Here is a 16,074-nt window from a genome sequence, read left to right on the forward strand (position 1 = left end):
TACTGCTGCGATTTGTAAAATACAAATTGTCCAGGCTGTATTCCGGCTTCTCGAAAACAGGATGTATTATTGTTCTCCAAATTCTCCTGTGGTTTTTTTTGTGGTTCCCCCCCCACATGAATAGCCTCCTCACGATGAAAGTGTCCCAAGCATTAATGAAGTGACATCTTCTCTTGAAAGAATGTTAATAGTTTCTCTTCAGGAACTTCTACACTTCCTTTGACTTTTATTGATACAGTTGCTGTATGGGATGATAGGTTAACTTTAACTTAAAAAAAAAAAAAGAAAAAAAAAAGGACAAATTACTTCCTGGGATTAATGACTACTCTTGCTTTGCTATTTTTATGGAGTAGAAGATCCATGAGGCTCCCATGGAGGTTCCCTTCTTCATGTCTAAAATTGACTTAGTTGTTTATTCAGTGGTTTTTGTCAGCAGGGTACTTTGCCGACTTAAAACAGAAAGCAAGCAGTTGGTGGTACAGGGAGAAACATACCTGTGAGAATCTGCTGTGACACTTGCTGTAGATCATGTATGGTACTTAACTGGTAAACAGCTCTTTCCGGGTGTTGGTTGTTTTTTCCCCAAAACAGGAAAAACTGCAGGTTAGCGGATATTCTGCATGTTTCTGTGCGTGACAGTACTTACATGTCAACCTCAGTGTGTGTGTGTGGGTGTGTGTGTGTATACTGTTTTTTACCATCAGTTTTTAGACTTCTATTGAGTGTCATACTACTGAACGACAAACAGTTCATATCTGCCTGCAGCCTGCCATACTGGAGGACAGCTTCTGATAACAACAGAAAAACACACCCTTCGTAGCTGGAAGATGTCTTCACTTTTTTGAAGTGTTACTTGGCAGGGTCTGTATTGGAAACTTGCTTGTTGATAGTATATAAAATTGGGGTGAGCTACTAGAAGGCACAATGTGAAAGCTGCTGTGAAATATAAGGATGTAAAGATTGAAAATAGATATTTGTTCCTTTTGTCATTACTAGCAGTCAGTGGACTATCTGTGTGACTCTTGTGTAGTACTTGTTTTGGTAGACACGCAAGGTTGGAAAATGATCTGGCACTCTGTAGCGAAGAATACCTAACGCCTAGTTTATTTTCTTCAGTCTTGCATAAAAAGCATGTATCTTGCTTAAACTTCTGGGTCGGTGGGGTGTTGCTGTATGTGCACTTTGCCCTAAGGAAGCTGAGATTTTGTAGGACTGGTAATCTTGGTGGAATTCTGGATCGACTGGATTTATCGCTTCCTGGAGGGGGGGGGGGGGGGGGGAATCTTGTTGCGTGTAGCCGCCTCCTAAAAGGAAAATGGGCAGTTGTACAGCGGGATTATGAGCTACGCACATTTGAAGGGACTGATTCAAAAGGAGCAGAATTATTTGAGCAGAGACTCATTCCGGCCCAACTATCCCCCTGCCCCTTGACAGCAGGGAGCACGATGTGCTTGAGCAATTCTCCTAGAGTATGGATGGTAATCCAGGGGTGCTGGAAAACTCACTTTTAGTCATATTACAGAATCAAAGGCCTGGCATCTTGTAGTATTTTTGTAATAAAAAGATATCTCTGTGGAGTGAATTCTATGTGATGTATTTTTTAATCGGGTTTAAAAATGCTCTCTTTCTGATTCAATTTTGACTTCTATAACAGCTGCAGATTCTGTCCAACATTCTCACTTCCATGATAAATATAACTTCAAGTATCTGTAAAAGTTATTTCAGTTAGAATAGCACTCATTTGTACTATAGCTATGCATTTCCCTGAGACATCATAGTTTTTCATACAGATGGAAGTAAACAGTGCCAGTAGCTGTAGCAAAATGGGCAATAGAACAGCTGCGAAACATGTTATTTGGCAAATCCCACAGTTCAGATTAATCCATTATTTTTTTTTTTAATCTGTTATCTTCTGTTTAGCACTATGTTGAACTTGACGTAAATTGCACCGAACTCCAAAGCAGCTGAATTTATATACTGCAGCCGAAATCCAATAGTGAGCGAGTTTGTTTGTTTGTTTTAGATGAAAACTGGGATGATGATCAGCTTCTTGGATTTGAACCATGCAATGAAAACCTTATAACAGGTTGTAACATAATCAACGGGAAATGCGAATGTGACACCATTCGGACCTGTAATAATCCATTTGAATTTCCAAGCCGGGATACTTGCCTGTCGGCCTTAAAAAGGATTGAAGGTAAGCACTTGTCTTCAGTAATTCAGAGTTAGTAATTTTTCTGTGCGTTTGATGAAAAGCTAGGGTCTAGTTTAATATGTTTTAGGATGACTTGCGTAGTTTCAGAGACCTGTGGTCTTGTACTTTTCAGAAGACAGTTGTATGTTTTGGAGGAAGATGGGACTTCAGTAAGTTTGGCCTTCCAAATGTGTAGGTTTAAGAATGGAAGAAACTAATACCTTGTGCTTTGTGTGTTATGAAGTTCGCAGATTTTAAGCCTAAAACTCTTCTGTTTGTAGTTTGTGGTAGCTACCTTCGTGTATCTTTAGCTGTAAAGCAGTGTGGAAAACTCTCTTTAGATGTATTGATGTGACTGAACCATGAATAATCACAGTGGATTTTAATAGCAAAGGCATAGAAAAAGGAGTTGTTGTTGATTATACTTGTATCTTTTCCTATATGAATGCATGAATTGCTATTTTCTTTAGGTTTACATAATACAGTGTTACTTTAATGCTCGTATTTTTCAGTTTCTGTGTTCCTTTGATTAGACTTGCATTAGGCCACATATGTTTATGCTTCTGCACGCATACATGATGTTTTTTTGTTTGGGTTTTTTTGGTTTTTTTGTTGCTTATGGCTAAACTGGAAATGAGTTGGCTCAAATATATCCAGTTGGAATTAAATTCCCATGATGTATTTCTAGGATTGTTTTGAACAGCTATCAAAGGTTTGGTCTCGGGGCCCTTTCTATGATGCTGTAATTACTGTTTATTTTCCAAAGTGTCTAGGAACATGCAAAAGTTGATTAGTGGTGTGAACCTGCTTAATTAGTCTGCTTTAAACCAATGTTTGAAGTCATATTGCAAAAGTAAGTGTATTTATAAGGCTACTAACAATATTTAAAGTTACTATCTTTGAGTTATGGCAGTGTGATCTGATGTCATCTGTCATATTCCTTTTGTGATAAGAAAATTGTTCTCGAGCTACAGACCTTAAACAGGGAGATCTTGTGAGAAAAATGTAGTTGGCAGAAACGTTAATTATCGTCGGTCATGATGTTGGTCACTAAAGGCATACAAGTGCTTTATGTGGGTTTTTTGTGGTTTTTTTTAGTTCTAGGAAGAGGAGAGAAACAACCTTTGGCCTTTTGTTTGTTGCTGCAGTAGTGGGCAGTAGCACGTATGGGTTCTTAAGTAACCTTACTCACCGCTTTTTTTTTTTTTTTCCAACTTGTGAATGTGTGACTAAGTCTGTAGTAGTTCAGCAGGACTTGTTGACATGACAATGCATCATGTGTTTAACTTGCTAAGAAAAGTAGCAAGTTAACTCCCCCCGACTCAGAAGAAACGGACTTAGTTTGTGGAACAGCATAGCTAAAGCAGGTTGATTCTTTGAGTAGCTTGCCTTCAGCAACCTCTTGTTTCAGCTAAACTCCCGTTTTAAAAAGAACAGCATTTTAAGCTTAGCCATGAGGTAACAATATTCTACGTGTAAACTGTCTGGTTTGAGAGCAATGGTGCAGTTGTTTTTGAGGTGTATTTTCTTTTTTGTTTTCTTGGTTTTATTTCTTTTTTGGGAGGGTGTTCTTCCAAAGCATCAGACTGTAGGGCACCAGCAGAAGAGTTTAGGACCTGTTGATTTTTAATCCTTCACAGATAGGAAGGATAGTTGATGCAAGTGGTGAAACAGCAACGGTACCCTTAAATACTAAAAATCTGGCAGTTAGAACTGGAGTGTTATAACAGTCCAGCTTTTACTCATAAGAATGTGAATTTGCATTTGCATCCTCAGACTATCAAACTCTACCGCTGAGGAGTGTTTGAAGTTAAATCCATCCGTATTTCCTAATAGAAGGCCAGAAGTCATAGCACAATTTTGATTTGTCTGCATTTGATAGCTGTAGTCAGTCAAATCTGCCTCCTGTGGTTTGTACTGTAAATGCTTATTCCCTCTTTCTCTGACTAGGATTGGCAATTGAATGCTAACTGCTTATGGAGGTTGTTTCTTTAAATGCATTACTTCTTGTTTTGGTAATTAAAATGTATGCTTCATCCTGTACCTAAGCTAATGGAAAAAGAATAACAACTTTTTTCCCTTTGTGCTTGCCACATACCTGTTTGGTAAGCAAGCCGAGTCTCTTAGGTAGAATGGGATAGCCACTTTGGTGTGTCTGAGCCGGTATTTGCTGTTTGAGTATTTCAGGCTTTCAAAGTTTATAGCCTAAAAGTTGAATTTATCCATTTGGAAAGTCCACTTGAAACATGGCTTAGGTAGTATGCAAACCAGGGACTCTGAGCATGTTAAAATAGAGAAATCTTTCAGTTTCTTCAAGGCAAGCTAAATCTTAAACTGCAGCGTCATGTAAAAAGGGGTGATTCATAAGATCTGTTAAATATGTCTAAGATTTTCCTGAAATCCAAAGTACTGATGTATACTCCACTCTCTTGGCTTGTCTGTTAAAGATAATAGCAGGAAGATTTGATGCTAGTAATTTAAATCTTTAAATATTCTATTAGAATCTGCTGCCATGGAAAGTGGGACCAAGAGAGGGTAGTCTAACTTCCCTCTCCTCACCACACTTGATATGGATAATTAAATACACAGTGTGATTAAAAAGACATAAGTTGAGCACCTGAACGATGGCTACACCATAATTAGTGTTTCTGAAGAAAACTTTAAAGAAGTGCTATCTAAGCAGCTACTTCCATGTGTATTCTACTTTGAGGATACTTACTAAGCAATTGAGAATGTTTTGTGTTGTTCAGTGACGTGTTACTCTGCAAGATTTTTGATATTCATTATAAGTTTGTGTATCACTTGCATGTTGATGAAATTCCATAACACAACCGAGGCAAGGGAAGATACTTAACCCCATCCTACTGAGGGGAAAATCGGTCAGGTAGCTTTCCTTCTAATTATGGAGGTAATAGGACCTTTTCCCTTCCCAATCAAGTGAACTCTATTTTTTTGGTAGTACTGTTCTTAAAAGCACAGAGGAAATAAATTTATAACTTTACAGAATATTTGACAAATTGAAACCTAGAAAGTCAGTAGTATACAATGGCATCTAGAGAAATTCTGGCTTAAGCAATTTCATTAAAGTTTCATAGCTATGACAAGTTATCTCAGGCTGTACAAATATATTTAACTGAGGACCCATCTTTCAGTTTCCTGAGCAGTTGAGGCAAGGATATTAGAGGCCAGTGGTACTCGATCAGTGTGGTTTGCTTGTTCTGATAAAAATGAGTTCTGTGGCTTTTCTTCTTTTCTTTCTCTTTTTTTTTTTTCCTTTTGTTTTGTTGGATTTTTTTTGTTCTTTCCTTGAAAGAAGAAGGAAGGGTGCAGTTAGGCTGTCCCAGCCATACTAAGTATACATAGGTCTGTGCACAGGAGATGCTGGTGCTAATGCATAGCGTTAGCTGTAGTTGCCAGCTCTATCAACCCGTACGGCTCACTGAAAGCTACCTTTGCCTGCAGATGTGGAATCTCTTCCATAAATATGACCTGGCAAATAACAAGTGGTGAGCCAAAATCTGGAGTCCCGTTTCCAGATATGAATGCGTATGTGCTAAGGGTTGGCATGTACTTTGGTTTCTTGTACCTTTTTGTGCTTGCACCTTCCCTTTCAAGTGCCTCTCTAGTCATCTTTTTTTATCTAGTTTGTCTTATACTTAAGCTTTTGAGGCTGTGTGTGGTCTTCCCTTCTGGGCTTGATGTCAGGTCTAGCTTGCTTACTCAGCTAACCCAAAGCTTTTTCTTGTTAGCTTCATATAGGATCTTTCTTTCCCTATTGGCTCATGTCTGCCTGCCTTCCTGGGCTCCTCATATTTCTTTCTACCTTTACCTTTCCCTGCCTCCTTTTCTTGCTTTCTTTGCCTACTTATTTCATAGTTTGCACCCCAGTTCACATAAACAAGCCACATGAGGCAAATAAGACAATTTATCTATCCTTCCTTCCCAAAATCAGGCTGCATGGGCTCTAATGTCACGTTGCTTAGATGTCTGACAGGGCCTGAAAGCCATGTTCTTTATTTTGTCTCCCAAAGTCTTGCTCTGCTCTGAACTGGAGAAGCTGTAATGAGGAGAGTCTGTTTTAATCTCTACTCAAATGTATGTAATATCTGTAGGGGTGCTGATGTCTATTTGCAAGAAAGTACTGAGAGGCTAAGGTGGGGTTGCAGTAATACAGGTACTGAAGGCAGTTGGCGTCCCCACCCCATGCCCTTGTTTTCCTGGAAAACAACAGGATTAGATACATTAAAAAGGATTGGCAGCTAACGTCTAACTAGTCTTCGTGTAGACATACTGCAAATGTTCAAAGACTTGTTACTTGAATAGATTATCGTATAGCATAAAGCACACATGCCTTAGAGGTCTCCCAACTCTACCACCAGACTTAAAGTGCCTGCTTCTCTGCATGGCACATCAGTGACTTTTCATATAGAAGGTTTGTATAGAGGTCATGAACCATCGTACTGTGAGGAAATGCACACATTTGGGGCTAGAAAGAAACTGTCTGGAAAAGCTATTGCATACCTAAATAATAATAGATTCCTGTGTTGGGGTGGCTCTTTTTTGTTTGTTTAAAATGCTTTTGCTTTTGGTTATTTTCTTGATGAGTGCCTGCTCTGATATGGTTCAGGAAATCATGTGTTCTTGAGCTTAGAAAGATTGTTTCTATTCATGAGACTGCTAATGATGACAGCTTGGTTGAACTTGGACTGCTGGAGTGGACGGTGGAAAATATGGCCAGAGGGTGAAAAGTAACGAGGTGCCATCTCTCTGCTGAGCCACAGTTACAGGCAGAAGTCTAATAAGCTGCATCTACGCATTCTTGCAGTCATGATCTGCTAAGAATTAGCTGCAGATGGTACAGAAGAGTCAGTTCTTCAGACTTTGTGTGAGACACTGAGGATTGAGGGTGAGGGAAGTGAAAGAGAAAGTAATTTTTTTCATTAAGATACATTTGTAGGGCATTGGTAGGTAGTAGCATTGAAAACTTTTTGAGTGGTGCCGGTCCAATTATCTCAACATCTTGCCTTGCACGTATGAAGAATCACTAGGAAGTCAGTATCTGAAGTGACCCAGCCTCAGTAGTTTCAAAGACTGTATTCCAGTTCTGGGATCTTCCTTCCCTCCCTCTATGCTAGGCTCTGGCAGCAGCTCAAATAGCCCAGCAGAGCTTTAAAGAACAGGAACCTAAGGATGTTCTTGAGCCTGTTCCTCCTCTACCAGAGCAGGTCAAGATCTGTGCTCTTGTGAGCTGCCTGTGGGTAGGCCGTGTGCCTTGCAGCCTTCCCCCTTCAGAGGCAGCGGCAGGTCTTTGGAATGATAACTTGTTCCTTAAAAAATGTTCCCTGCTAGAACAGCTATCTCATCTTCCCTCTCGGAAGTGGAGGGAACGTCGTGGGTCAGAGGCTATGGAGAGCATAAGAGCCACCAGCCATAGCCATAGCAAAGGTCATGCTTTTGTGTCTCTCTCAAATTCTCTCAAAGTACACTTGAGCTCTAAGAGGAGAAACTAATCAGCTTTCTTTATCAGTTCATATTCTACCAAAAGCATAAGCATTTTCCATGTCAAAATTAAGCCCAGTCTTTATTCAGAATATATGTGAAGGATAACATTTGTACCTTTTCTGATGAAAGATGCGATTAATGCTTTAGGTAAATGAACACCCTTCACTTGCATCTCTCTCTGCATGTAAAACCTGCTGCTGATACAAAGTTATTGAAACTCTTATTTTATGAGTTGCTTCTTGGTTACCTGGCACCTTTCTTAGCTATTCACTGCTGTCCTTCATAGGTGAAAGGAAAAGGCCTTTTAAGTTGCTGGTATCTATTAAGCTGGCTTATTGCAATATACTCCTTGCATTCCATTATTTTTACATGTAACTGAATAACTTTATGCTGGTAAGTGTTGCAATACCTGTTAGACCAGTCCTGGAATAACAAATATGAGAAGGTAATTTTATTCTGAATGCTTGTTTGGTTGTTGTTAAGTCTGATTTTTCTGTTAAACTTCACTTGTGTGGTCTTAATGGCTGCAGCTATGTTGAAAAACTAGAACAGAATAAATCCAGCTTTGTGCTGAATTATCAGGCAAGGAGGGGAGTGAAATACTTTCAAATGTGCTTAATCTGATATGCTTTCCACTCCTCTCGCATAACAATTAACGTATGTTTTTGCTCAAATAACTGAACTTTGAAGGCTGGCATGTATTTGCAATAAGGAATGCGATTGTGGCAAAGGTCCAGATTTTACCCTTGAACATGCTTGTGAGAGCCAAGTAAATGCATTTGAAGGCAAAATTTCACGTGAAACACAGGAAAATAGCAGTATAGCTTTCGGGCTTTTTTTCTGAATGCATAGATACAGAAGGAAGAACCATTTGATGTGGAAATAGTACGGATTAGGAATACTAATATAAACTTGGATACACAAAGAAATCTTCCAAAAACCAAAAGGGAGGAGAACTTGCTCATTAATTGATAAGAAGGTCTTGTGATGGTGGCACATCTGGCAGTGCGGTTGCCTTCACAGCATAACAGAGTGGTGTTAAATTTGCAGGGCTCCTCACTCTTCTGACTCTAGCTCCTCAGAGAACTGTTCTGTGATCAAGGAAGTATGATCTTTCCTAATGTATTGGCTCTTTTGGCATGTCCTATTTTTAAGATGAGTTGTCACACAGAGAACATCTGTGCCATGAAATTTCAAGTTAACAGTAAGAAAACCTTGCAGAAGTTTCAGAAAGATATCAAAAGGGAAAACTGACTTTCATATTTCTGTATTGATGTGTCTGGATACCTAATTTTAGGCTTAATTGCATTATGAATAATGCTGTCTGTATTAGTGGGGGAAAAACTGCATTGTAGAAACTGTTAGGAAGGAAGATTGAAGAAAAAAATCTGGACCTGTTAGCATCACAGAAATTACCTACAATTGTAACTAATACTGTATCTTTACACTTCTATTTTTTCCTTGCCATTTTATGTAAATGTCTGTTGTTTCTACTGTGTAGTAACTGAGCTTATTTTCCTTCTGTGCTACACTTGGCTCATGTGAGCTGCTGTGCAGATGCCACCCTTGCCTTTCCTTCTTCTACATGCAAATCCCTTGGGTATGCAAAGCTTATGGAGAGTGTACTGGATCTTCAATTTGTGACACTTCAGTTTCCTTCAAACTTGCAGTTTCCAAGATTGCTGTGGACAGAAGTGTAACCTTAACTGTAGGCCTTGGGATAGGACTGTGTGACAAATACATCCTACAAAGCTAGCAATCAGATGTGGACAGTCAAAGCATGGTTGTTCCTAGAGACAAAGGAGCATTCTTCTTGCCTCTTTCTGTTTCAAATGCTTACCTGCAATCATCTGAAACTGAATACAAGAGAACTAATTGTACCTGGAGCCCCTATAAGAGAAGGAGAAGAACAGGACAGGTATCGTACAGCTGGTAAAATCTTGCTTTTGATAAGTTCAGTGCCTTCCAAATGTTCTTTTCCATGGTGGCAAGCAGGCTGTGCTGAAGTATGTCTACTTTAACTGTAGTGGCAAGTTACAGGTTTTAATGAATGTTTGACCTTAACTTCTGTTAAAGTTGGGGAAGAGAGAAAAAAAAGGAGCAGGTGACTTTCAGCAGAATGCTTCCAGATGCAGTGTTGATTTTAAGGAGCAAAAGTTACCTACATGTGACAGAAGAGACCTGAGCAAAGATCTAGAATTAAATGGTGTGTAAACATTAGGCTAATGTTGCGTACTAGCAGGAAGCTGTATTCCTGTGGCACTTGATGTGCTGGGTCACAAGTCTTGTTTTGACAGGGCAAGTCTTGTTTGGATATATGCAGCACTGATGCTGACAGATAACTGTTGGATGAATGTATCCAGTGATAGTGGTATCAGTGACATACTGGTCAATATGACAATTTTAATACAATGGTTATGTTTCTATAAGTAATGAGGAACAATTTATTGGAAGATAACTTTATCTCTTTTGTTTGGTCCCCTCCAGTAGACTTCACAGTTGTCTCTTTAAAAGAATGATATGCCAACATTTTGTAATTCTGAATGGTTGTATAGCATGGTGACAAACTATTAGCCCTTTGTCTCCAAATTTAGGCCTCGAATTATTTTGTGATGTGGTGGTGTTGGTTTTTGTAAATAGAACAAACACTATGCAGCTTCCACAGGATCAGACTAACTTTTCTGTGCAATAGAATGAAGTATTACCAGCAAAATGTTTGTTTCTAAGATGGATGGATAGAGACTAGAATTGAAGCAAGATCTGTGAACAGTTGGATTTTGGAGAAACTTTGGTGAAGTTGGATAATCCCTTGCAGAGGGTGGAAGGTGGGAGGGGAAAGGAGAAAAAGAGCAGTGTTTCTGGAAAACTTCCATTGGCTCTACTTTGGAGCAGGCTGCAGATAGGATGCTTAATAAGCTTGGTTTGCCCTGGCAGCTTTTAATTAGAACAAGGGTACTCGTATAGCTCTTCCAACTGTACTCTTTTCAAGATGCGTGAGAACTTAACTCAGTCAATGCTTTCCAACGTAAACATTCCAAAAATGCGTATGAGCCTGTTTTTATCTGTATTCACTACTAGAAGATGAAACACTTCTTCCACCCCATATACAAAAGCAGTTGCTAATTAATACAGTAATAGAAGGTATCCCTATCAAATAATTTGCAAATGTAAAATTTTTGCTCTGTAAGAAAGCAAAATTATTAATATTTGCAATGGAATTGTGATATTAGTGTGATAAAACCCCCCAAATTATTCCCCTATCAAAAATGTTTGGGTTTTTTTTTTAAATTATTATAATATTTAGTGTTCTGTGTATTAACTTATCTAATATGGGACTTGACATGCCTTTTCACTGTTGGGTTTTCTGTGCTGGTAAATGCAGGGGAGTTTAATTGCTGGTCAAACACTTGGGGTCTAGCTGAGCTCCTGCCCCCATCATCTTCAACCCAAGGTTCCTCTCAGCACTGCTGCTGATCAGTGGTGCTGATCTGCAGGGAAAGAGTCTTTAGTTTGTTTCCACATTCAGCAGAAGTGTATCAGACTTCAGTGTAATAACCTCTGGAAAATAATGTTGTAAGTCGGATACTGTCCTAGATCTATCATGGAGTTGTGCATTGAGCACTTGCACCATTGGTTAGTCTGTTTTAGTGTACGTTGTGAATCATTTCAGGTGGAAGACTTGGCCTGCTTCTGTTCCTCTTCCTTCATCCCATTGCTGTTTATCCGCTTTTAGCAACCTTGGGAATGGGATATTTAGTCTGGGACCACTTTCTTTCCTAAAAATGGCGCAGTTTCCTTCTGTGTCAATTGAACACCTCATCAGGTCTAGCTGTGAGGCACCTCTTTAGGAAAGTGCCTTTTCATTATTACCAGGTGTGATTATTTTTCTGATAGAGATACACTTTGGAGAAGAGCACTACTATTATAACAATTAAAAATCATGTCCGAATCTCTTCAGACATGTGGCTAACTGCTTCTCATCTTCCATGGGTTGGGTGGAATAATTTTTTTTTTTTTTGAGGGGGCTTTGCATTACTAACCTCTCTTCTCCATCTTATCAGTCCTTATTAGTTTAGTAGCATCAGATGTGGCTGATGCTATGTGACAAATCCGTAGTCTGCCCTTCTTTTTTAAAAATGGGGGGGTGGGTGTGTGTGCAAAACCATTTCAGGTTTTCCTATAGCCATGACTGCTTCAGTCTAACTAGCTGTAATCTGTCACTGACAGCCTGATCTAATGATCTAGGCAGGAAGTTTTATTCTGAGCTTATTACTCCTGTTTGCCTGTTGCTCTGTCCTTCTAGGTTCAATATGAACAGGTGTTGCTTGATTGCACCCTCCTGCCCCCCAGAAATGCCCCCACATGAAACTTTTTTATAAGTTCCTCTTACAAAGACCTCTGAGAAGAATTTCTCACCCTACCCCAGAGTGTTAGTAGGGGTACAGCTCACAGTATAAACAAAAGTCCAAACATCTGTTTAAGGGTATGGAAACTACCTAGTTGTAAATGAGCTTTTCAGGACTTGGTTCCACCTTTCCCAGTGACACTGCAGTGAGATGGTACTCTGGCCAGTATCCTTATGCGCTGGACCTGAGCGTAGGTGATACGTGTGTGCCCTCTGTGGATGCCTAAAAATAAAATAAAATGCCTGCACTCCAAATGCTGGGGCATCTATCTACTCACTGTCAATATATTTTGGGCACATGTTTGTGCTTCTAGTTACTGATAAAGGATTCCTCTACACAAATACTTGGGGAGAGGTTGGGTGTTTCATAGGTGAAGCACTGATCTTGAAGTTGAATGGCCTTCTCAAAAAACAACAATACAACCCACACCAAAAAAAAAAAAAAAAAACAACACACACAAAAAAAAACCCCAACCAAAGGCATTCTTAGCCTTAGTGCCGACGAGCAATAGCTCTACCCCCTCATGAATTCCTGCACATGTTCTCTTCCCTGTTGTTCTAGATTCCCTCAAGTGTTCTTTATTCAAAGTGTTTCTTTAAATTCTTGCTGTTCAAATCCAAGAAAACTTCCTTTCTCGCTCATGGAGTAACTTACATCATGTACATTAAATAGCTCATCTAGAATCAGATATGTTATGTCAATTTATGTTAAAAGATGTAAATTATGCCTTTCTGTCCAGAAGAGGTGAAGCTTTCACTAACTCTTAGCTTCAGTTAGGGAGAGAACAAATGGTACTTTTGTATGATCAACTTTGTTCTAGAGACATGTAAAAATTGTTGTCATAGTGACAAACCAATCTACATAATTTAAGGTGCTAGAATTTAAATGACTTGTCAGATACATATGCCAGAATTGCAGCTTCTATAAATTAATGCACTAATATGTTAAATGTTTAAACGTGTTTGGCACTAGCATATAACTTTAGAAGGGCAAAGAAAACACTCCCTTGTTTTAAATAAACAAAAAACCCTCACCCCTAAAACTGGAAACTCGGATCTGCTTTTGACCTCTGGCGAGTAGATGCAGTCACATAGTGTAGCAGAGGAAATGCCTGACATTCTAGCCATCTGAGCTGGCGCTTCCAGCTCTTTGGCACACTTACATGTGTAGGTCTGATCTCTTTTCTTCTTAGTTGTCATTGCAGACTTGTAGAAGTGGATAGGGGACAGAATAATGCCAGAAGCAGCATGTTTCATCTTTCTGCTTTGGGTCTTTCTTGTAAAATGTATTCATTGTTTTATGAGAGTTTGGAACATGAGTTCCTAATCTCTTGTACATTTTTAGAAGCCAGGTTAGAAGATGTGTATCACGATTTTACAACTTCGGTAAAAATACTGTATTTGGAAAAGCCAATCTGGATGCTTCTGAAGAAAACCACTTCAAACATCAAAAATTGTACAATAAACTTGTGACTGATATACTATACTGGAATGCTGGATAAGAAACAAGATATAAAATAAGTCTGTTAAACACAATTTTCTAACTATTTTGCTGTTATAGTTTGTGGGCAGTGTGAGTATTCCTTATCTGGATAGATCACATGCGACAAAACTAAAATAGCAATCTCGATGCTGCTGCTTTTCAAAAGTCTTGTACTCTGTGCTGCCTCATCAGCCGTACAGTTAGAGCATATAATTCAGTCAATGATGCTGTTCTAAGCAATTCAGTTCTTACCTGCCCTCTGTGTGCAAGCCACTGCTTTCAGCTTCCAGCTTGCAATAACTGGATACCTTCTGCTGGGCATTTGGTGTCCTGCAAGGTAAGCAGACTGGGTAGAAGGACAAACACCTTGAGCCTGGAACTCACCTGCTAGAGCTACAGAGCTATCAGGAGCTAAATCCTGCCACCTTGAACTGGATCTGTCCCTGAAAACAGGATGCTAGCGGCCCCCAGAAGTTCTGAATAAAAGGAGCAGAGTAAGGCAGGACTCCTCATCCCGTCTTTCCTAGAAGCTGAAATGAGAAAAAAAAAAAACCCCTATCTTCCCCCCCCCCCCCCCAACATCTCCTCCTAGTGTTGGAGAGAGAAAATGCTTAACAGATCAGTCTGCTTAAGCTGTTCCTTATGTGACTTTAGGTGTATTAAGCAAGAAATTGAGTGCTTCAGGGAAGTGGAATTTTGGGAGAACATGCAAGTAACCAGGGGTGGATGGCACTCAGATCCTGACTTGAAGGCTGTACCTGGATCATAGGGCTCCATTGCTTATAAAGAAACGGGTGAACTGACTGATTCACTGATAGGTCTGGATCTCTTACAAAATATGATATGCATAACATCTAAAGACTGAGTCTGAAGTGCAGCTCTGGAGACTCATAGAAATGAGGGGAGAAGAAAATTGTTGCCCTCCTCAACATATAAAGTGTATTACTATATAAAATTATTCTTACTTTATCAAGATAAAAAAGTGTGTTTCCTTAATCTTTTAAAAACTCAGTAGCACGGTACTGAGATTCCTGAACCAGGTCTGTGGGAGCTAGCACCATCTAAAGGAATGATACACATCCTGCCTGAAAACAACCTAGTGGCATCTGTACCATTCTGTCTGAGCACACTACTTATTGAAATGAGGCATAAATGAGGACTCTGGTTAACCTCTAATTAACAGTCCCTTATGAGGATTGTCCCTATGTAAGGGACTGTAGTTAACTAATGTGCTCTGTGAGTTCCTTGGATTGCAGCTGAGTTTTGACAGAGTTGTTAAGTACTAACATGTGAAGTGAGATTAAGTGAAACCTGGAAACTGAGCTAAAGATGTACCTTTGCTATAGCACATCCCTAACTTCTTTTGAATGATACCATGATGTTCCAGTAATGTGAGTAGCTTTCTACATGTAGACTAGAGCATGAACGTTCACTGTAAGAAAGCCTAACGCTTTCTGTGCTGAGCCATCACTGGTTTGGTTCAGGAGGCTGCAGACAGCGGCAATCTGTGTCTGGCTTTTACTCACAGTCCTACATTTGTGAAGTATTGGTTTGCCAACACATTTATTCCAACAATCTCCGTTTTCCTTCTTGATCCTAGGGACTATTTCTGTGAAAGCTGCTAGCTTGTTGACAAGGGAAAGAGCTTTGCTTTCTAGCAGAAATCTAGTGTGTCTTTACAGCTGCAGTTCACAAAACTCATCACTGAGTGATCAAACATGGTTTCACATCAAGGTACACGTGCACCTCTTTTCATCACTGTGGTAGTTCTTACAGGCTTGTTTTACATCTATAGCTTACACAGCTGAAATTCAAATCTTGAATACAGAGCAAGAAATGAAACTTGCTGAAACCTTCTCCTTTTGTTTTCTGATAAAAGTCCAGCAGACATCTGTGAATCATTGCTAGCTCTGCAATATTGGTTCACCTGTGGTCTCCTGTGGCAGATCTTCCCTTTTTTTTTTTTTTTTCTCTTCTTCCCCACCCATTGAGGGGGAAAATTGCCATAGGCTACAGCCAAGGAACTTTGTAGGGATTGCTATGGAGTCAGAGGAAAAAACTTGAGAAGGTGAAGGAAAGATGTCAAAAGGATAGTACTTACAGCTGTATAATGTTTGTGATCTCACTTATGTTTGTTTTGTTTTTTTTTTTTTTTGGGGGGTGTGTGTGTTTTTGTTTTGTGGTGTTTTCTTCTGGGCTGAAACTAAAATATCCAAATCTATCTGTTGTTTGTGGTAGATGTAGCCCAGAAGTGCTCATGGCTTATCAGGGTTACAAAAGTTGACAAATGGGGGCTGGAACCTAAAGCATCTGTGAGGGTATAGGCTAGCAAGATTATGAGATCATTTCAAATTATGTTGTCAAAACTCCCACAGACGAAGCATATCTGTCTTGCGTGGAAGAGAGTTGTTTGTTATCTAGCTATGTCTGTGTGAAGTGCGTTCTCTGACTGTGCCTTTGATAAGATTTTGTTTCTCAAAAAAAAAAAAA

General features: G+C 39.5%; 1 protein-coding gene across 2 annotated transcripts in view; it reads left to right on the forward strand.

Annotated features, from left to right (window-relative positions):
• The window catches only part of CRIM1 (cysteine rich transmembrane BMP regulator 1), a 201,098-nt gene that overhangs the window by 12,444 nt on the left and 172,580 nt on the right, over positions 1-16,074 (forward strand). Inside the window, exon 2 of one of the 2 annotated variants that reach the window (XM_076334241.1) lies at positions 2,024-2,197. The exons of the other annotated variant lie outside the window; for it this stretch is intronic. Coding sequence (XP_076190356.1) covers positions 2,024-2,197 — 174 coding nt within the window. The remainder of the gene's footprint in view (positions 1-2,023; positions 2,198-16,074) is intronic. 2 annotated transcript variants of the gene reach the window in all.

Source organism: Aptenodytes patagonicus, chromosome 3, assembly GCF_965638725.1.
Source record: "Aptenodytes patagonicus chromosome 3, bAptPat1.pri.cur, whole genome shotgun sequence".
Taxonomy (NCBI): domain Eukaryota; kingdom Metazoa; phylum Chordata; class Aves; order Sphenisciformes; family Spheniscidae; genus Aptenodytes; species Aptenodytes patagonicus.